Below are 22,448 nucleotides of genomic sequence, written 5' to 3'. Positions count from 1 at the left end.
CAGAGCTTGCTCAGGAGTGGCAGCGGGCAGGTGTTGGTGCATCAACACTCAGTGAGGCGCACGCTTTTGGAGGCTGGCCTGGTGTCAAGAAGGGCAACAAAGAAGCCACTTCTTTCCAATCCAATCAAAACATCAAGGACAGACTGACCGTATAATTATACTTTATTGTACTATATAAACTTCTGTCTAAAAGATCTGAAAACACAAAAGCGGCAAACTTTGGAAAAACAAAACTTGTGCGAGTCTCAAAACTTTTTTCCTAGACTGTAAGAAAATGTTGTAATTTATGAAATTACATTCTCGTTTGTCACTTTATTGTTAGATGCATTTTATCAAGCAGAGCTTGTCCGTGTTCTCCCTTCCCTGCTGGGATCTCAGCATTCACCTGTAATCTATGGGGATCTATGACAGATATATTTTCCAGCTGCACCAATTTAAGATTACACATTACTCATTCACATGAATATATTGTCTGTGTACTATCGGACAGGTCCACAATAGCTTGAAAACTATACTCCAGCTAAAAGATAAAATAATTGGCATCTCTAATAAAATGTATGAAAATGAATAGTCCTTGTAGTATAAAGCATACATTAAAGCTGTTGTCTGGGCAAAATGAAAAGTTCACTAGTGCCTTAGAGCAGTAAAAAATAACAAGCTGATGCTCTCCTAGCTGCGACATTGCTCTACCACCATTGGGGCTGCTGTAGCCATAATTGGCTGCAGTACTTAGATTACTTCGGTGCATCATTAAAATGTTTTCTCCTTTGCCTCATTGGGAGACTCAGACCATGGGTGTTATGCTGCTGCCAGTAGGAGGCTGACACTAAGTGAATATAAAAAAAAAAAAAAAAAAGTTAGCTCCTCCTCTGCAGTATACACCCTCATGCTGGCTCCAGGAGAACCAGTTCTTGCTTGGTGTCCCTAGGAGACACGCGGGTCTTGTGTTCAGACCAAAAATTCTTTTTTTATTTTAATTTTCAATTTTTACACTTTTGATTTTTACTTTTTCCTCGAATGAAGGGGCGACGGATCCTTTCAAGGCTCCGATCTCTCCGAACCAACAACAGGCGAGCACGAGGAGTGTCTCCTCCACATATCCTCTCCTGTGACGAGGGACGCCATGCCTGAGCTGATTTTTAGGGGCGACGGGTACCTTGAAGGGCACCGATCTCCTCATACCATCAATAGACGAGCACATGGAGTGTCGCCTCCATGTACCCTCTTCTGAAGCCAGGCATAATGCCGGACAAGCAGCCCTGTCCCATCTTAGGGGATTGAACCCCTTGGATGTACAGAGGCACTTCCTTGGCGTCCGTGCAGCCCCCACTGCATCACCATTGTTAAACCGGATGATACAAGGAGGCGAACGGTCCCTCTCCACCTCCCTATTAAAGGGATGGTGGATTGAGGGTTGCTTCTTTATCCCTGCACTGTCCAAACAACAGCGACAGCACTCTCACCTGCTGAATAGAGCTGTTTACTCTGCCATGCGGCAGCTGCCGTCCATACTATGTTGTGCTAAAGCGGCTCCGGCAGCTAATCTGCAGGCAGAGCAGTCGGGCTCTGCATTTTGCTCCACGGACCTTCCGGATGCCAGAAGTCAGTACCCGGGACAGATATGGCGCGGGAGGGGGGCTCCTCAAAAGTCACGTTCCTTCCAGGATCCGGCCGGCGCTGAAAATTTAGCCCTCAGCTTCAGGCCTCTGCTAGGCCGCAAGCCGGAGACTCCGCCCCATTGCGCGCGTTCCCAGCGGCTCCGCCTCCTCCATTGGCGCTTCTAGCAGCGCGAGATCTCCCCCAGCAAGTCTCAGCGGCCATTACAGGGCACAGAGTTTCCATTGAGAATCCCCAGATGCCCCTCCTTGCCTCCGGGTCCAGGTACTTTCCCCATTCCCGAGCTGTATCCTCTCTGAAGCGCAGAGGATCACGAGGCATAGAACCTGGGTAAGATCATTTCTGCAGTCTATTGGCCCTTCTCTGCAGTACCTCCCCACCGGGTTGGGAGTCACAATCCCCTCTGTAGTTAGTACGTGAGCCCTACTGTTTACCTTGCTGATAGATGGGATGGATTTGCCTTAGATAATAGACAGTTTGTCCTATCAGTTGCTTGGCTACATTTTGACAGATGATTAATCCCTGCATTGCTTGTTTTTTGCTCACACTACGGATCAGGGAGCAAGGTACAGGCTGTGTTTTTTTCCCTCATGTACCACCTTTCACGCTGCCTTCCCACTGTTATGGATAAATCTAAACATATATGGTCCAAGCTCCCAAAGAGTCTAATAAGACTATTACAGTTCTTTACTTTGCAAAGCCCAATGAGTAGCTCGGAGAGTACACAAAAATCCCTTTTTTTTTTTTTTCTCCTGGTGTGCCGCTGGGACTATTCAGACCACAGTGGGCTTTATGATGGTGTAATGGTTAATGTCTCCTCTTCCCGTGTAAGCACATAGCGGTATACCTCATGATAAATAGGCTGTTTAAAACTTTTTTTTTCACTTTACTGTGGAAATACAGGTGCCTAAATTTCTCTGCTCCCAATATGCAAATCTCTCCTTCAGCAAAGCGGGCGTTGACTGATTTCTCTGGGGCGTGTCCTTTTTTCTTTGCTGCTGCCTAATCATATGAAGGCAGTGTCTTACACTGGGAGAAAAAGCATATGCCCACAAAGGTTAAAACTGTGTGTGATCCGAGGAGACTGATGTCTCACTTGTTCACGCTGAGTTCTCTTTTCCTTTGCTTTCTTTTACAGCGGTGGGAGAGGAGCGCTGCAGTAAAGTGCACACTGCCGCTGCCACCTCTCCCGTCACTGTAATGACAGTAATAATTGGGAGCTAGAACGCCATGTGAGAAAGGTAGATGGCGCAGTCTCACCAAACCATGTTGAAAATCCCTGTTTTGCCATTTTGTAGACTTTGGCTTTATGCCCCTGTAGGATGCTGCCTTCTTATGATTGGGCAGCTTCATATGGGGGAAAATTTGCATACTGGGCACAGTTGAATTCAGAAGTTCAGATCTCCACAGCAGAGTGAGGGCGTGAGTTTTAATCGGCTCTTCAGCCCCTTTGTGATATTCAGTTTACAAGTAAAAGTAGTGAAATGTCCTCTTTAAATGCTGCTGTCAAAGATTGACAGCAGTATTTAGAGGTTAATAGAAATGTTCATAGCTCAGCTATGAGTGCTGCTAATCAGGCAGATGCTGGCTGTATTACACTTATCTGAGTCTGCTTCATAAACAAGCACCAGATGTGTGACGTACAAGGACTTCACACGTCGAGGAGTTTGCCTGCCACTACAAGAATATAAGGGCCACAGGTTGTATGCCGGCATCACTTTAACGCTGAGATGTTCTTCTTGCACTATTCTATGGACAACACTTGTTTTGAAGTTGGAAAGTCGCATGAACAGTCATACTAGTACAATTGTCCTGGCAGCCAACACGTTGAAGCAGTTTACCAGTTGTCAAAGTCTTGTAAGCCATATTGTTGTCATTTTGAAGTGAAAACTCACTACTTTAGCAATGCAGTTTAATTCTCTGTTCTGACAACTAGCCATGACATTTGTATTGCTTTTTACTAATCTGAAATATTTTTGAGTTGTCTTTTGTTCAAAAAAGTCTCATAAGAGTATGTTTGAAGTGAACATTAGATACCATTCATTGGCTTACTTTGTACTATATTGTAGATTTTCTATGCAGTTTATTATCTTTATTTAGAACTACTTAACATGAGTTTTGATTTTCTCTTGGTCACTTTATTCCTCTAATGATATCAGAATATAAAGTTTCCTTAGTGCAGAATTAATTAACAAATGAGTGTGTGTGTGTGTATATATATATATATATATATATATATATCAATATATATATATATCACGTAAATAATAAAGTATTTTAATTAAATAAAACACGACACATTTTTCATTTTTATTACACGCCTAAATCCATTCGAAGCCATCGATCACCTGCAAAAAAATAAAAAAAACAAAACAGTATGCTCCCTGTTCCAACGCAGTCCCTTTTTAATAACGATTGTCTCACAACGATCTCCCCTATAGAGCTGTCACATCAGCAGATGTGACCACTGTATAGGCCTCCGATGACACACTGACCGGAGATAACCCTCTCCCATCTGCAGCAAATCCGCAGATCTTTTTTACATCTACGGTTTTGCTACGGATGTGCCTGACTCAATGCAAGTCAATGGGTGCAGAAATGCTGCAGATCCGCAAAAAGAATTGACATGCTGCGGAAAATAAAACTCTATGATTCTGCGTGGATTTTTCCGCAGCATGTGCACAGTGTTTTTGGATTTCCCATTGATTAACATTGTGTGCACTCTGCACTGCGGATTTGATGCAATTCCGCGCATACAAAAACGCCACAGAAACGCATCGAAATTCGCAACGTGTGCGCACAGCCTTATAAGATTGGTGTGAGTCTCATATCCTACACGCTCACCAAATCCACTTTTATCAGCTCCAACGGTGGCAGAATGTAAACCGTGTATGGTGCAGGACAGCACAGCTCCATATTCTTGGCTGCTGTTGGGTACTTCTGACCAGCAAATAATCAGTTCATAACAGCTGGACACCCACCAAACTGATTTTGATGACTTTATCCTATGGGATGAACAACCCTCTAAATGGGAATCTGAAGGAGATCCCTTTTAAATTTGAGAATGTTTGTTTGATGAATGTAGGAAAAACAAGCCACCACCCACAAGCATCTGTTAAAAGGCACCTGTCAGCCCTCCTAACATGGTTGTTTCGTAAATACTAGCATTTCCTGTGATTCCTGGAGAGTTACAATATCTTGAGTATAGCTTTTCATTTTTTATTTTAGCACAAGTTGATGTCCTCACTGCTGCCCTCAAAGCATCCAGCTTAGAAACTCAGGAAGATAAAATATCCTCTCACTTGAAACCGGAGATCTACCGCAAGGACAAGTCTGGGAGGATTAACTGCAGAGTCTCACAAGATGACTCCACCCCTCTAATCAGTGATACTGTGGAGGTGAGGAAGTGTGTTTTGTTTCATGTTGTTGTTTTTTTTTTTTTTTTTTTTTTTTTTTTTTTTTTTTTAAAAGGTAATTGTCAGCAGGATTGTGCACAGTAACCTACAGACAGTGTCAGGTCGGCGCCGTTATACTGATTACAATGTTACCTGGGTGATGAAATCCGTTTTGTGGTTGTTTAATCTTTATTTTCAGTTTATGATATGCCCGTGCTCCAGGGGGTCTTTATGTGGTGCTCTGCTTACACATGCATCTATATTATATCAAAATCCAGACTCATTGTATGCCATGCACAAATATGCTGTGCCCTGACAAAAATATTAACTCCACTGCAATTAACATATGAAAAACAGGCCAACCACAGGAGTTGTGCATTATTGGACAAAAAGCAGGGTTATCCTATCCTCCGTTACTTAATGAGTGTCCCTATTATAGTTGTGGTGCCTTTTGGGATTTCCTATAAGTTGTGGAAACTTACATATTTGATGTGGGGGGAATGTGATACCAGGAGATATGACATGTATACAAGTTATTTCATATGGAGGCCTATTGTCCCTTAGTGGTGTCTAACTGAGCACGTGTTTTTTATCCTTGTGTGTGTTTACTGTGGTCTTTTTTGACACTTAATAAAACTTTTGTAATTTTATATTTAAAAAAACTCCTGTGGTTCGCCTGTTTTTCATTTACACGTGCACCTGTATGGGTATGTGCAAATGCTGCGGATTCTGCTGCGGATCCGGCCCTGCGGATTCTGCTGCGGATCCGGCCCTGCGGATCCGCAGCAGAATCTGCTGCGTTGTACAGTACCATTTTATAACCTATGGAAAATGGAAACCGCAGTGCACACGGTGCAGAATTTTCCGCTCGGTTTTTGCTGCGGTTTCCAATCCGCAGAAAGAAATGACATGTCATTCTTTTCTGCGGATTCTGCTGCGGTTTGCCATCTCCTCCATTGTAGAGGTGATAAACCCGCAGGCTAATCCGCAGATAAACTGCAGATAAATCCGCAGACCAATCCGCAGCGTGTGCACATACCCTAAGGCTTATGACAGGCAGGCGGTGCTGTAGCATGATTGCATCTATAATATCCATGTAATTACTTTGGTGATTATAAATTAATTCAGGGGAAAAAAAATTCTCTCTCAAAATATTTCTGGTCACGCCTGCACAGTAGTATCGATCGGGCAGTAGTATCGATCAGATCTGTGAAAATGGCGCCGGCCACGCCTGCACATTAATATCGATTTGGATTGTCGATGGATGCTACTACGAAGGCGTGGTAGTGGCAACATCATTTTGAGAGAGAATTTTGACCCACAGAGTCATGTGAGGTCTTATTTTTTTCAAAACATTATATTCAGTATGTAAAATAGGGAGCAGGCAGGTCACTGAGGGGAGAATGATCTGTCATAAGCCATTCTGATGCTTGGTATCTGTTATAATTTATGTGATTATTGTTATGCTGTAATGTCTATTGTCTGTACAAATGCCCTCCGAAATGTAAAGTGCTGCGGAATATGTCGGCGCTATAGAAATAAAATTTATTATATGTAAGCAGAGCACTACATAACCCCCCCTTCCCGAGCACGAGCATATCATAAATTGAAAATAAACAACCACAGGATGGATTTCATCACCCAGGTATCATTGTAATCAGTATAATGGCACCAACATGACACTGTCTGTAGGTTACTGTACACAATCCTGCTGACAGGTTCACTTTAAATTACAAAGGTTATTAGTTTTTAAAGTCATGATAAAAATCCCCACCACTCACTCTGTACTGCAACTTCTCTTTATATTACCCGCTTGCTATGACAGTTCTTTGAGAATCCCCAGTGCATGATGGGATACTGAAACAAATCGTCATCTGCTGGCAGAAACTGCTGTCCCCGCTCCTTTCCATACTGAAGAGAAACGTCACTGGGGGGAGGGATGACGGCTGGGACATCCCAGCATGCCCCTTTCTTCATTTGCCACCCTGAAACGAAGTGTTATCTGTGGCTCTTGCATCAAGGGCTGGTCCCTGCTTCTGTCCCGCAGTGTCTCCCCCAGTGCCCTGTGCAATGCGCATAGCAGGAGGACTAGTGACGCCCCCACAGGTGACATCACTGGTCTCTGTCAGGTATACAAAAAATGCAGATAACTCCGGCGATCAAAATTAAAGTTTTTATTAGTGAAAAAATCTTCAGTTCCAGATGATAGACATGCAGGAGTATAAAGATTCACAGTTCATCAGACCCAAATGAAAAACATATCATCCAACGTTTCGGCTTTAAACGCCTTTCTCAAGATATATCTGAAGATTTTTTTCACTATTAAAAACTTCAAATTTGATTGTCAGAGTTATCTGCATTTTTTGATTGGCTATTGTTTACTCTGGAGCACCAGCTATATACAGTGAGCACCCGATCATTTCTACCTCTCGGGTATAGTTAGTAAACTATTTGTTACAGATAAATAATGAATGTGTCATTTTAAAGGGAACCTGTCACTCGAGACACGCTGCTGCGCGATTACATATTTTTTTCTCTGAAACGCCCTGGTGTTTAGCAGAAAACCTAGTTTGAAGAGTCCATGCGTGTACATGATGTGAGAGCTAATCCAGGGGAAGCTAATTCGGCCAGGCACCACATTGGACCTGTCTTTCCCTATGGTCCCTGGACGGCTCTTTAAAAGATCTTCTCTGTAACGCTAGAGTGTTTCAGTAGGATGTACGTGACTGCAGGGCTGTGGAGTCTGTTGGTATAAAATGGACAAACTCCCACTCCTAAAATATATAATAAATTGGATCCAGTAGCACAATGCAGGATGTACTGTAAATGTTTTCATAGGAATTTGGGAAAGTTCTGAAATGTCCTATAAATGTCTGTTCTGTTCCTGATCTAAGGATCTCTGCTTTTAGTGGAGAGGAGTCTGTGCTGCACTTTATGTACATGCTCAGTAGTGAGGCAGGGCTGTGGGGTCGGGAGTCAATAAATTGAGGAGTTGGAGGTTTGGCTTTACAGACTCCACAGCTCTGGTGACTGCAGTCTTCCAGCCAGGACCTGATTCGTGCTGCCCGTTATTTTGGCTCCATGAATAGTGTGACGGGTTCCCTGTTAGGCCTCTTTCACACTTCAGTTTTTTTTGCATCAGTTCAAATCCGCCAAAAAGGCAGTCAAGCGGATCCGTTCTCAACTGATGTGAAAGGATGGCACAGGATCCGTTTTCAGACGGATCCTGAAAATGAGGAAATTTAAAGGAGAGAGCGAGAGAGAGATTTTTTTTTTTTTTTGTCCGGCACCCAGAAAGAATTTCGGGTTCAATTAGTGTCTGGAGGATCCGCCAGAAAAAAACGTTGCAAGCTCCGTTTTCAAATCTTTGAGGATGGTGACTGACAGCAACTTTTGTCGGATCCGCAAAAAAAACGGACGCCAATCCGTCACAATCCGCCAGTAATGGAAGTCAATGGGGAAAAAAAACGGATCCTCAAAAGAAAGTTGAGGATCCGTTTTTTTCAAAACCTGGCGGATTGTGACTGATTGTAAAAAACTGAAGTGTGAAAGAGGCCTTAATGAGCACTTGTTAACGAGTTCCCCATGACTGATACACATCATGCTGATAACACAGGTACTGCCAGTCATATGTGTTCCAAAATGGTATCAATAAATATGCATCTTGTTATGCAAAAGCCAAGCCCTCACACAGTTAAAGTAATGGGTCTAACAATATGACCACCAAAATGTTTTTTGTATCGTGTTTTTATTTTTTATTTTATTTTTATTTATTTTTTTTTAAAGGTAGTAAAAAAAAAAAATCAATTAATAAAACATGTATTTGGTACGGTTATTGAATTTACTCCAAAAATATTTCCAAGCTAACTTGTATTGAATGGTGAACAATGATTAAAATGTTTTTAAATTTTTTGTCTTCTCAAGCAAAAATTCTCGCCGCTCTGTTGATGGGAAATGTAAAACGTGGTGCTCAGGATGATGCAAAACCAATTTTTAAATTTTTTTTTTTTTTTTCAAACCAGTTATTGCACAAAAAGTACTAGTAAAGCATATACATTTAATGTATTCCATAATGATTCCATAATGATGCTAAGCTGTGGAATCAAGTTAACGCCCTACTTGTCTAGCATATGAAGTGTAGATAAAAAAAAATTGTTGTGGTGTTTTTTCTCCTTTTTCCATCATATATAGGTATTGGGTTGTATGCACTCCGAAGTTGTGCCACAGATAAAATTCTGAAGTAAAAAAGCCCCCATACTGCTACATTGGCTGGGGGAAAAAGAGAGATGTGCCTTCTGGAATGCGGCAATAAAAAAAAAAAAAAAAATGGCCTGCTCCTTAAAGGGAACCCATCGCTTGATTAATACTGCTCAAATCACGGGAAGCATGAATCATGCCTGGCTGCAATCAAGCAGTCACTCTGATTTTCTCTCTTAGGGTGTGTGCACACGCTGCGGAATGCTCTGCGGATTTGTCCTCGCGGATTTAGTAAAATCCGCAGGTCACAAGACCTGCGGATTACCCTGCGGTTTTGCCCTGCGGTTTATCATCTCTACAATGGAGCAGATGGCAAACCGCAGTGGAATCCGCAGAAAGAATGGACATGTCATTTCTTTCTGCAGAAAGAAAACCACGCGGAAAATTCCACACCGTCTGTACTGCAGTTTTCGTTTTCCATAGGTTATAATGCTACTGTACCGCAGGGCCAAAACCGCTGCAGATCCGCAGCGTGTGCACACACCCTTATACTTTAAAGATCGGCTAGGGTTGGGACTATAGCCGGAGACCAGACTAGTGGAACTCCCACCCTCAGCTGGCATTTCCCATCACAACTGCAGGTGATTGCTAGCTCTCTCCTGTAGTGAGAAACCTGTCAGTCACCAGTGTGACACTGAGAGAAGCTGGCCAGGGATAGAGCCTCACTAGCCCGGAATCAAGCTGTGGTCTCCAGCTTTAACCCCTTTCTGACCTCAGATGATATAGTATGTCCGAGGTCAGATCCCCTGCTTTGATGAGGGTTCCGGCTCATCTTAGGACCTCTGCCTGGTCCCTGCCAGACCGGACTTCTACATATGGCACTTTAGCCCCTCCTGCACATTCATACTGCCGTGATTGCTTATTTTTCTCTTGTGCTTTAAGTGAGGTTTGAAAAAGACCCGACATAGGGTCGAAACGTTACCTCAACGCACTATTCCCCTGTGGCGTCTTCAATAATAAAAAATCTTTTGCATTGGAAATCTATGCAGCTGTTTTCTCTTCACTTGATGAGGGTTCCGGCGGTGAGCCCGCATCAAAGCCGGGACATTTCAGCTGTTTTCATGTGCCCGCAATAGGCGCAGGTGGAATTGCGATCCACCCACATCTATTAACTAGTTAAATATCACTGTCAAACGCTGACAGTGGCATTTAACCAGCGCTTCCTGCCGCTGGGCCGGAAATGCGATCATCGCTGACCCCCGTCTCGTGATTGGGGGTTAGTAATGCGTTGCCATCACAACCAGAGATCTCCAGGAGACCTCTATGGTTGTTCATGAGGCATTGCTATGAGCTCCACCGAGTGGTCTGCGCTCATAGCAATGCTGTAATTCTGCTGCAGATAGGCAATCTGCTCATCGCCTGTATATATGTAGCAGAGCCGATCAAGTTGTGGAGGCTATTGAAGCATGCCAAAAAAAAAAAAGTTTTAAAAAATATGAAATAAATATAAAAGTTAAAATCACCCCCCTTTCATGCCATTAAAAATAAAACAAAATGTCACACATTAGGTATCGTTGCTTTCAGAATCGCCAGATCTATCAATAAAAAAAGGATTAACCCGATTGCTAAATGGCATAGCAAGAAAAAAGAAATCAAAATGCCAGAATTACGTTTTTTTGGTCACCGCAACATTGCATTAAAATGCAATAACAGGCGATCAAAAGATCTTATCTGCACATAAATGGTATAGTTTAAAAAGCCAGCTCGGCACGCAAAAAATAAGCCCTCACCCAACCCCAGATCATGAAAAATGGAGACTCTATGAGTATCGCAAAATAGCGCAATTTTTTTTTTTTTAAGCAAACTTTGGAATCTTTATTTCACCACTTATTTAAGAGAACCTAGACGTGTTTGGTGTCTATGAACTCCTAAAGACCCGGAGAATCATAATGGCAGGTCAGTTTTAGCATTTGGTGAACCTAGCAAAAAAAAGCCAAACAAAAAACAAGTGTGGGATTGCACTTTTTTTTTTTTGCAATTTCACAGCACTTGGAATTTTTTTCCCATTTTCGAGTACATGACATGGTAAAACCAATTACGTCTTTCAAAAGTACAACTTGTCCTGCAACAAAAAAGCCCTCACGTGGCCATATTGACGGAAAAATAAAAAGTTATGGCTCTGGGAAAAAGGGGAGCGAAAAACAAAAACACAAAACTGAAAAAAGCTGGGGTCATTAAGAAGTTAAAGTGCCGGAGTGTTTCAGAAAAAAACATAGCTGACTGCATGATTGCAGGCCAGCTCAGATTCATGCTGCACGCAGTGTGGGGAGCATGAATTTGGTCACAAGTTCCCTTTTAAGGTTAATAATGAGCGAAAGCTTTCATCTGTGATTTTATATTGTCTATAGTATTGTAGCAATCCATAACAAGATGGAGGTCCTTGGCAAAATCTCTTGTATGTATCCTAAATTATAGATGGTTGCAGCCCCCCGGTCTTTTTATACATTAAGTAGGATACTCTTTAGGGGTATGCTCTCCAAATTACTGAGTGCAAAGGCAAATTAATCTTATCCCATTCCTTCCTCCAAAATGGCTTTGATGACCATTTACAGTGCATGCAGTCCACTCTGCGCTACATCCACAATGATTCCGACTTGAGTACTAGTAGCAGCTATAGCCCTGAAGAGGAAAAGAAGTCCAAAGTGCAGGTGTGTGGACAGAGGCTTTTTGATCATGTGCATTTCTAATATCTACAGAGTAAATATTAATCCATGGCTCTTTTGTGTTCCTAGGATGTTGTACCTCAAGCCTTATTGGATCAGTATTTATCAATGACTGACCCTTCCCGTGCCCAGACTGTTGACACAGAGATTGCCAAACATTGTGCCTATAGCATTCCAGGAGTGGCCCTCACACTGGGTAGACAAAACTGGCACTGTCTCCGGGACACTTATGAAACACTAGCAGCAGACATGCAGGTACATAACCGTGTGGGGTTCCTATTAGATCTATGTTCGCTGCTATACTTTTAAAGGCGTACTTTACTACTCGGACAACCCCTTCTGAATACCTATCTTTCTCCCCCGGTAAGATAACATGTATACTTCCGGCGCCATTCCATCATTGTCTGCTCTGGCTCTCCCGGGGATCGCGTGACCTTATGTCAGGCAATCTATGCAGATAATCAGTGCTGGTTTCACTCTCCTCTCCTATGGACATAATTGACAACCAGAAGAAGTGAAAGCTGCGCCTGTTTTGTTTTATTCAAAGGAGGGAAGAGCAGGGCTCTCAAATTCCATGACTTCGACTCCACCAAAATGGGCTCCAACTCTACGACTCCGACTACACCGCCCTACCAAACCTACAATTCCTCAATTTCCATGACTCCGTCTCCACCAAAATGGGCTCCGACTCAACAACTCGACTCCACAGCCCTAGGAAAGAGTAAAGCCGGCGCTGACGGACTGCTTGGATTGCATGACCTAACAATGTCATGCCATCCCCGGGAGAGGCAGTGCCAGCACTGATGGAATGATACCAGAATATACTATTAAGTGTTTTACTGGGAATGACATATTATGGCTTCAGAAGGGGTGTCTGAACAGTGATCAACCCACTCTAATGCACCAAGTGAAATGTCTTTCATTCTTGTCTTTTTTTTTTTTTTCTTTTCTCCTGACTAGTGGAAGGTGCGAAGAACATTGGCCTTTTCCATTCATGAATTAGCATTAATACTTGGTGATTCCCTTACTGCTGCAGACTTGCTGCCAATCTTCAATGGGTTTCTAAAAGACCTTGATGAAGTCAGGATAGGCGTCCTAAAACACCTGTATGATTTTTTAAAGGTGAGTTTGTACATTCCAAAAATCTCAATTTGTTTTTATTTAGGATGTGTTTTTGTTTACACTTTCACAGACTAACGCTCTAATAATTCTTTTGTATGTTCAAAATAAAACACTATGTCACAATAAGAGGCAAAAAAACAAAATAAAACAAGGTGTACGAGGAGGGAGGGTGGGGTGGAAATAAGCTATTGAACAGTCAGTTGTGTGTGCCTTTATAGGTTAAGTGGAAATAGCCAGACCATGTTAAAAAGAAAAAAAATCCATTGTGTAGTATGCAAATATCACTAATAGTCACTGTCAGTACATTACACAGAAGTGATTCACTTTTATCTTCTGGATTTGGGACTACAAAAACTAAGTAGTACAGCAGCAGCAAAGTTTTACCAAATTCATCCTCGTGTTGCAGACTATACCTGAAAATAAACTAATACATTGACCTGGTTCTTATCAACACAATCTCACCAGTGTTCAGGTGTAAATTGAAAAGTCGCAAAACTTTTGTGCAGCTCAGAGTTGTGCAAAAATTTAATGAGTTTTCATTTTTACACCAGTTTCTCCCATCTCCGCCCAAATAGTTGAAGGTGGGGTGGTAGAATGATGCGCTGTGGCCGGTTCTATGCCAGAAATCTTACTCCAGTCAGAGGGAATGGAGTAAAATATCTGGCTTGGCACACGGCACTAATCAGACACCCCAGATTATTGAAGAGGCTTGAACCTATTACATCGTGCGTCTAGTTAAATATGACAGGTCCTTTTGTTTTTGTTTTCAGAAAATAATCCCTGGTTACATTTTAGTTAGTAGTAGTCAATACAGAATGTAGTGGTCAGTTTTTCATTTTCTTGGCGCTTGGTGACGAAGGTCCAGCTCATTTCACCCAAGACTGAATGGGTCTCATCAGAGAACCTAGTAGCATCCAATACGAAAAGCTGAGCCTGCAAGAGGCCCAGTATTATTAAAGTGGTATTATGTGAGAGAACCCAGGCATTCACTTTGGACATGTTAAGCACATAGATGGGAACTATTAATAAAATAATACACTGAAATTTCTCACATTAAAAAAGATATTGATCTGATCCAATGGGACTAATCTTAGAGACAATTAAGATACTAGCTGTGGTGATCCAATTAATTTTTATTCTGGGGTCCTATGTATGTAACCAGATACTGACCTGATTTTCCAATGCATAGGGTGAACTCGATTTTTTTTTTTCCACCTGTGCGTACCCTTGCAGTAGAAAAATAAGTGATCTAAGATCCAAATATTTATAACCATATATTATTTTTTTCAGCTTCTTCAGTCTGACAAGAGGCGAGAATACCTTTATCTACTGCAGGAATTCTTGGTGACTGATAACTGTCGGAACTGGCGTTTCAGGGCAGAATTGGCAGAGTATGTGCATCTTAGAACTAAACTTTTTTATAATATTTCAAGTATTCGCTAAAAGTTAAAACACAAGCTTTTTTCCACATTGTCTATTCTGCACTTTGAGTTTAGTGTATTGTGTAGCCCTTTTAATGCATCTAGAGTGACAACATAAGTTTACTCCTGTCTGTAGCGGGATGCAAGAGTTTTAAATATCCATTCCACTCAACAAGGGTGGGGAACCTTTTTTCTGCCAGGGGCCATTTGGATATTTTATAGCATCATTCGAAAGCCTTATAAAATTATCAACTAGAAATGTATCTTGCTAGATTTGGTCAAACATTTAATTACACATCATGCATGTTTTCCTGCTGTAATATTTTTTTAGTGCACACCATGTGCGTTTTCATATGTTCCCACATTGGAATAGAGTGCTCTTGAGATGTGGTGGAAATCTGGCTTACATGCAGTGAGTTGTAGTTCCTGAATATCTGGAGCTTAGGTTCTGCTGTAGTATGTTGTTGTTCTACTTTTTGGTCTGGTCTCCATGGCCTTGCAGGTATACAGTTGTTGCATGATATGCTTGAATTAAATGACTATTCACGTCTTGCTTGTATGTTTGCTGCTCTTTCTAGGCAGTTGGTTCTTCTACTTGAGCTGTACAGTGCCAGAGATATTTTTGACTATTTACTACCAATAGCTTTAACTCTCTGTGGGGACAAAGTATCGTCGGTCCGCTGGATATCGTATAAACTGGTGAGTGTCTTTTCTGCCAAGCCATCATCCTGTCTTTTTCACATGGACTCTTCTGTTAGAAACTGGTGGGCAACTTATGGTCTAGTGTGCCAAAACTTAGCAATAAGGTCGGATTTTATAATCCTGTCTAATATATCAGTCCATAAGAAAAAAAATAATAATAATCCGCACCACTGTAGCACCTGTGTTCATACATCTGGCTTTAGTATCAGAAACGCTGTAAGCATCTATGCCTGGGTTCTCAGGTGCCAACCCAAACAAAAAAAAAACAGAACATATTTCCGTACATCTGTAGAAGAATTACGGTGGCACTCATCGTCCCATAAAATCCACTTTATTGAGGCAATTTAAAACCTCCAAGACATGAGTCCCATGTGGAGTATGAAGAACGACGGCCATTTCGCGCAAATGCGCTTCTATGGGTCCTATTGGAGAAAGGAAGTGACTAGGTATATACCTGTATCAGGTCAAACACCTCCCCCTTTCCAATTCAACCCCAGGCTGGGCGGATCAAAGAAAGCATGCCTTTTCAATAGACGTACAACATACATAATAAAACTTAAAAATATGCAAATCAAGACATGCATAGCATTGCTGCAGACATACACAGCAAAGAAATTGCAAGAATATGGACACATCGATTCTATCATTGAAGCCTGTTGCTTCCAGCGCCCCTGTGCGCATAATCCATCTCACCTCCCTTCTGAGAAGAAGCCTATGGAGATCAACTCCTTGGGCAGGTAAGACAACCCGCTTGAAAACCGCAGCGCCTCCGGATTTCCCCCATGGTATTCTCTCATGTACGTAATCAGTCGCGGGACCCCTTTACCACACTGAATTGAAGTTAAATGTTCATGGAATCTTATAAAGAGTGGCCGAATCGTTTTGCCAATGTAAAAAAAACTTACATGGGCAAAATAAGACATAGACCAAATAATTTGTCCTGCAGGAAATAGTCACAGATCTGATGTAATACAGACCTAATTTGTATGGAACGTCCTGTGATATGGAAAGCACGAAAAGAACAGCATCCACATCTGAAATTACTCTTGGGGACACCTGTTCTTATCCAATCACTCCGTTCATTTTTTTGTACAATTATGCACCAGAATATCCTTTAAATTGGTAGTATACCTGCATGCAATCAAACGGCCCCTCGCCACTGGTTAGGATTAATTGGCATATTTTGGAAAAGGATGCAAATCTATCAGAGATAGTGGTGAGGGGCCCTTTCCATGCAGGCATACTACCAATTTAAAGGATATTCTGGTTACATCTGTGACTTTATTTCCTGCAGGACAAATTATTTGGTCTATGTCTTTTTTTGCCCATGTAATTTTTTTTTTCTGCATTGGCAAAACGATTCGGCCACTCTTTATAAGATTCCGTAAACATTAAAATTCAATTCAGTCGGGTAAAGGGGTCCTGCGACTGATTAAGCTCATGAGAGAATACCATTGGGGAAATCCGGAGGCGCTGTGGTTTGCGGAGTTAGAGTGGGTTGTCTTACCTGCCCAGGGAAGTGATCCCTCCATAGGCTTCTTCTCAGAAGGGAGGTGAGATGGATTATGCGCACAGGGGCGCTGGAAGCAACAGGCTGCAATGATAGAATCGATGTGTCCGTATTCTTGTATTTTCTTTTGCCATTTTTGTTTACAGCAATGCTATGTCTTGATTTGGTCATTTTTATTATGTTTTATCATGTATTTTGTATGTCTATTGAATAGGTGTGCTTTCCTTGATCTGCCCAGCCTGGGGTTGAATTGGAAAGGGGGAGATGTTTCACCTGATACAGGTATATACCGTGTCACTTCTTTCTAACATGGGACACGTAGAAGCGCATTTGCATGAAACGGCCGTCATCCTGCACACTCCACATGGGACTCTCCTGTCTTGGATATTTTAAATTGCCTCAATAAAGTGGATTTTATGGGACGGTGCCACCCTACTTCTTCTATATACATATATACACCTGTCTAATACATAGATGGTGTAAGCTTAGACTGGATAACTTCTCTTGGTTGGCTTAATTTTAATCCATTTTATTGGAATAACATTTTTAGAGCATCTTCAGGCATGCCCCTTTCCAATTAAGACATGTCCTTTTTTCACACAAGCCTATCGACTGAAAAATAACCATGCTATGGGTCTTATAAAAAGAAAAGAATGTTTGCCTTTTTCTAAGCATCTGATTTTATTTTCACCACTTTTAATTAAAAAAAAATTCACAAAAATATACAAGTTTGGTGTAACTGTAATAATAATGACTGGGGGAAATCGCTCTACTAGATCATTTTTACTAAACAATGAACACCATAAAAATCAATAACAAAAATAAAACCATTTGTGTTTTTTTTTTTTTTTTTTTTTTTTCAATATTTCGTTCTACTTTCAGTCTAGGAAAAAAAAAATTCTATTGGTAAATTAAATGGTCAAATTTTAAAACTGCAGTTTGTCCCATAAAAAACAAGCCCTCATCTGGTTATGTTTATGGAAAAATTAAGTTCTCCCTTGAAAGAAGGGGAGGCCAAAAACAAAAGTAAAAAAAAAAAAAAAAATTGGCTGCAAAGGGAAGGGGTTAAAAATGGTTATGTAATTCGGGGTGGTGGTGGCGGAAAATGCAAATACTGGAGATAAATGCTGTTAAAGGGCTACTCACCCTGGCAACATATATTTCCATTTGGCATTCCTTTTGATGATGTGAGCTCCTCTAATATCCAGTATGACAGTGTATTATAAATGGCTCACTTTTCAGGTTAGCGAGATGGTAAAGAAGTTGTACTTGGCTCCCACCCCAACCTTGGCCTTGGACCTCATGAATAAACTTGTGGAACAGTTCTGCAGGAGCTCAAAATGGTCAGGACGACAATCATTTGTGTTCATATGCAAGGTTGGTTCACATCTCCTTAAATGTGGTATGCTACGGAAAACATGGCCAGCCCTCAATAGGTGCCATAGTGAGCCACAAGTGACTTGTTAGTTCATGAAGTATGGGTTGGAAAATTGGCGTGTGTGGCTGAGTGACATTGGGTTAATTTATGATGGCTACAAGGTTTGGTCAAAGCATCTCGAAAACAGCAGGTCTTGTGGCTTGCACTGAGCTTGCAGATATTAGGATATGGACTCCCATTGGTCATTATTTTGCATGGGGAATGAAGGTTGTCATGTCTCAATAACTATATAAGCGATTCTATAGCCCAAATCAATAGTTATGTAGACTATGCTAGAAAGAGGCATCTAAGCCACCGAACTGGACCATAGAACAATGAAAGATGGTCTAGTGTGATGGATGACATTTTATTTTATATTTTGTGGATGGTTAAATGTGTGTACATCACTTACCTAGGAGAGGAGGTGTGCTATAGGAAAAGGGCAAGGCTGGGGGAATCCTTTGGTCTTGTGGGGTTCATGCTCTGACAAGTTAGAACAGTTTTGCCCACATAAAGGGGACACGCACAATATTAGGCAGATTGTCTAAAAGTTGTGGCTGGTTGGCATTTATGATAAATCATTTGGCATAAATCGGGACAACCCTGTACTGCTGCTTTTGCTCTTTCACATGCTCGGCTGTATATCTTTACAATATTTCACTTTTTTATGTTGTGACAAAATGGGATATAGGCAGATGAGATGCTTGTGATCCAAGTATTTTCTTCTGTTAATATGTCTTGTACTGTAATTGTCATGCTTGTCTCCACAGGCTCTCATTGAAGATGACTGTCTTCCTATGGAGCAATTTGCTATGCATTTAATGCCTCATCTACTGCAGCTTGCCTCTGATAGAGTACCAAATGTCAGAGTCCTCCTTGCAAAGACCTTAAAGCAAACACTGTTAGAGAAAGGTGAGCGAAGACCTTGCAATAATGCAAATTGTGGCATGTCATGACTTAATGACCTATAATGGAAATAAAGCAAAATCTGGGGGAGTCAAATAGTCATTCCCAAATACAATGCAATGTTTCGCTATGTGTCGAGAGTATAAAGCAAAAAAAAAGCGAAGATAAAGCGAAAAACTTTTTTACTCAAAAGTATTAAAATTCAAGATGCCCTAATATTAAAAATGTCACTCACATAAATGCACAACAAATATATACAGAACCAAAGACTGTATCCCTGTATGGGAGTACTTTGACACTGGTCAAAAGATGGAGCTATATATAATCTCATATGTCTATTTAGAAACCCCTCCTTTGCTCTGTGCATTGCTATGTACATAATTTCCGGTAGTTTAAGATGCAAATGCAATCCACTAGGTTAAGGCCCTGTCACACATAGCGATCTCGCTAGTGTGTGACAGCGATCAGCGACCGGCCCCCTTGCCGGTATCGCTGATCGCTGTAGGAAAGCCCTGGGCACTTTTTTGGTCGTTGGTCTCCCGCTGACCAGCACGCATCGCTGCGTGTGACAGGCGGGAGACCAGCGATCAGCTGGTAACTAACGTACACATCGGGTATCTAAGGGACGTGAGTCCCTTAGATACCCGATGTGTACGTTTGTTACCAGCGCGCTGATGCAGGGAGCTGGTAACTAAGGGACTCACGTCCCTTAGATACCCGATGTGTACCTTAGTTACCAGCTCCCTGCATCAGCGCGCTGGTAACTAATGTACACAGCGACGCCGCGCACTCGGTGTCGCTGTGCTGATTGCTGGTGAAGCTGTCTGACAGCTCACCAGCGATCATGTAGCGACTTACCAGCGATCCTGACACGTTGATATCGTTGTCGGGATCGCTGGTGAGTCGCTATGTGTGACTCCAGCTTTAGACCCCACAATCCCGGCGTCCTGTCCTGTGGCACGCTTCACAGATGTGCAGATCACCTAATCACACAGCATCACTTGCAAGTAGTTAGTTGGGCTATACATCACCTCCAGAATCTAGAGACTTGATGTCACTGGCACCTATTTGAAATGTTAAACCAGCATATACTACTGTTAACAAAGGCGTGAATGGAACTCATTATGTTGAGCACAAATCCGTCCATATAAATGAGATCTTTTGACCTCTCTCACATTCAAAGGTAAATATCCCCCTTCTCTACACTAAAATGGCATCCATTGATTAGTGACTTATTTTATTATGGTTGGATAGTAAGTGCAGATGGAAACAATATTGAAACAGGACTATTTCCAAAAGTATGTTCCTGAAATATATGCACGGATGAAAAAAGTGGCCACATTTACAAACAAGGAATTAAGGTAATTAACAGTTGAGGGGTTAATTGATATCAGGAACTAATTATAAACAGATACGTTAATTGATGTCAGCAGATCTCCTAATACATACCAATGGGGTGTGAATAGTATGTAGAGTAGGAGCAAAGGGTGAATATCGAAGTTACAGAGCATCCAAAAATGTATTGCTCATTAGTTGATGTCAGAAGATATACGGCTATTTAGAAAGTGGGGAGGGGTCTATGGCTAGAATGCAGAATAAGGGCAGAGGACAAGTATCAGAATCAGACACAACATCCAAAAGTTAGTTGCTCATTCAAGCTTTGTAGTGACAATGTGTTCAGGTGATATATCCACTTTTCCTCATTTTGCAGGATCCGTTGATCCCAATCCCCACCTCTCAATGGTTTTGCATCTTTTTTTGATGCCCATGAACCTCATCACTGTTATATTCACTCCATTAACTTCATTAACCCCTTAACCCCCAAGGGTGGTTTGCACGTTCATGACGGGCCAATTTTTTACAATTCTGACCACTGTCGCTTTATGAGGTAATAACTCTGGAACGCTTCCATGGATCCCACTGATTCTGACATTGTTTTCTCGTGACATATTGTACTTCATGTTAGTGTTAAAATTTCATTCAAATAACTTACGTTTATTTGTGAAAAAAATGGAAATTTGGCAAAAATTTTGAAAATTTCGCAATTTTCCAACTTTGAATTTTTATGCCCTTAAATCAGAGATATATATGGCACACAAAAACTTAAGTAACATTTTCCACATGTTTACTTTACATCAGCACAATTTTGGAACCAAAATTTTTTTTTGTTTTGTTAGGAAGTTATAACTGTTAAAAGCTGACCAGCGGTTTCTCATTTTTGCAACACCATTTTTTTCCCTTCACCCATGACAGCACCACATGAGAGAGGGATCCGCCCCGCCAGGACAGGAACCTACTGAAACATAAGGGGCGGCACCTCTCCCCCCGCTTCAGTTGGGTTCATGTCCTGGAAAGGAATCCCTCTGACAGCGGCGGCGCCTGTCAGGATGAAAGACCCAGGGCCGTCCTGGCATTTAAATTGCAGGGCTGACTTACCTGCGACGTCGGCAGCTGGTAGCGCAGTCCCCGGGGTGTTGCCTGATCCGGGCCCCGGGTTCGTGCGGGCACGTCCCGATGTCCTCCCTTCGGAGGTTCCTCCACGTGCCGCCCTCCCCCTGCGCGCGCGCCCGTCCTTCGCCTGCATGCAGGGGAAGCCGGGGGCGGAGACCGGCGTCCGACGTCAGCGGCGCAGAGGACTCTGGGAGCGCGACCGCTGAAGTCATCAGGACGCGACGGTCATGGCGCCGGGCGCGACGCCGGCCAGGAGAAGCGGCTGGCGGTCGCGGGGGGGAGGGGTAATGAGGGGCACTCACCGATTAAAGAAGGAGCAGAAGCGGCTGCAGCGGTGACAATGGCGTCTCAGGAGGATCGCTCACCGTCCCCATTGTCTCTGCCCCCATCACAAGCTTCTGGTCGCAAGAGCCGCTCGAGCGGCAAAAGCAGCAGCCGTCCAAGTCACCGATTGAGGGATTCCTCGAGGTCAAAAGAACGCAGAACGCACGCTCCTTCGCAGCCCCAGAGCCCGGTATCGGTCTTTCCTGGGTGGTGAGTGATCTCCGTGAAAGTAGACAATGTTGTAATAGGCCTTCCTATGTCCTTTTTTTTTTTTTTTTTAGGGAGGCAAAAAAGCTATAAGCAAAAAGAAAAATAGAGTATGTGCCATATGCCACAGCCCTTTAGCGAAAGACTACCAAAAGGACTTATGTGTCAGCTGTATCCAGCGGACTATGGCTGAAGAGGCACCGAGCCTGGCAACAAACCTCAGATCAATAATTAAGTCGGAGGTACAGGGCTCACTTAAAAAATTATTAAAAAAGAAAAGTAAGAGTAGGAAAGCCTCCCAGAGTTCCTCGTCAGGCTCCTCCTCTTCGGAGTATCAAGTTGAGCACGGGTCATCTTCATCCTCAGACAGTGATACGGGGGGCAGACCTTGCTTTCCCGTAGAAGATACGGACGCCCTCCTTAAAGCCATCAGGTCCACTATGGGCCTGCAGGAGG

At 42.4% G+C, this 22,448-nt stretch overlaps 1 protein-coding gene across 7 annotated transcripts in view; it reads left to right on the top strand.

Moving 5' to 3' along the window:
• The window catches only part of PPP4R1 (protein phosphatase 4 regulatory subunit 1), a 107,362-nt gene that overhangs the window by 70,179 nt on the left and 14,735 nt on the right, over nucleotides 1–22,448 (top strand). For 6 of the 7 annotated variants that reach the window (XM_073550970.1, XM_073550966.1, XM_073550965.1 and 3 more), the window contains 8 exons: nucleotides 4,846–5,015; nucleotides 11,822–11,917; nucleotides 12,002–12,187; nucleotides 12,893–13,054; nucleotides 14,345–14,445; nucleotides 15,054–15,174; nucleotides 17,930–18,064; nucleotides 18,875–19,016. In XM_073550970.1, the coding sequence (XP_073407071.1) occupies nucleotides 4,846–5,015; nucleotides 11,822–11,917; nucleotides 12,002–12,187; nucleotides 12,893–13,054; nucleotides 14,345–14,445; nucleotides 15,054–15,174; nucleotides 17,930–18,064; nucleotides 18,875–19,016 (1,113 nt within the window). The remainder of the gene's footprint in view (nucleotides 1–4,845; nucleotides 5,016–11,821; nucleotides 11,918–12,001; nucleotides 12,188–12,892; nucleotides 13,055–14,344; nucleotides 14,446–15,053; nucleotides 15,175–17,929; nucleotides 18,065–18,874; nucleotides 19,017–22,448) is intronic. The other variant, XM_073550967.1, reaches the window with a different exon arrangement.

This window comes from Dendrobates tinctorius, unplaced genomic scaffold, assembly GCF_039654945.1.
Source record: "Dendrobates tinctorius isolate UK_male_01 unplaced genomic scaffold, ASM3965494v1 ptg000171l, whole genome shotgun sequence".
Lineage (NCBI taxonomy): Eukaryota > Metazoa > Chordata > Amphibia > Anura > Dendrobatidae > Dendrobates > Dendrobates tinctorius.
This window is presented reverse-complemented; position numbering and strand designations above follow the sequence as displayed.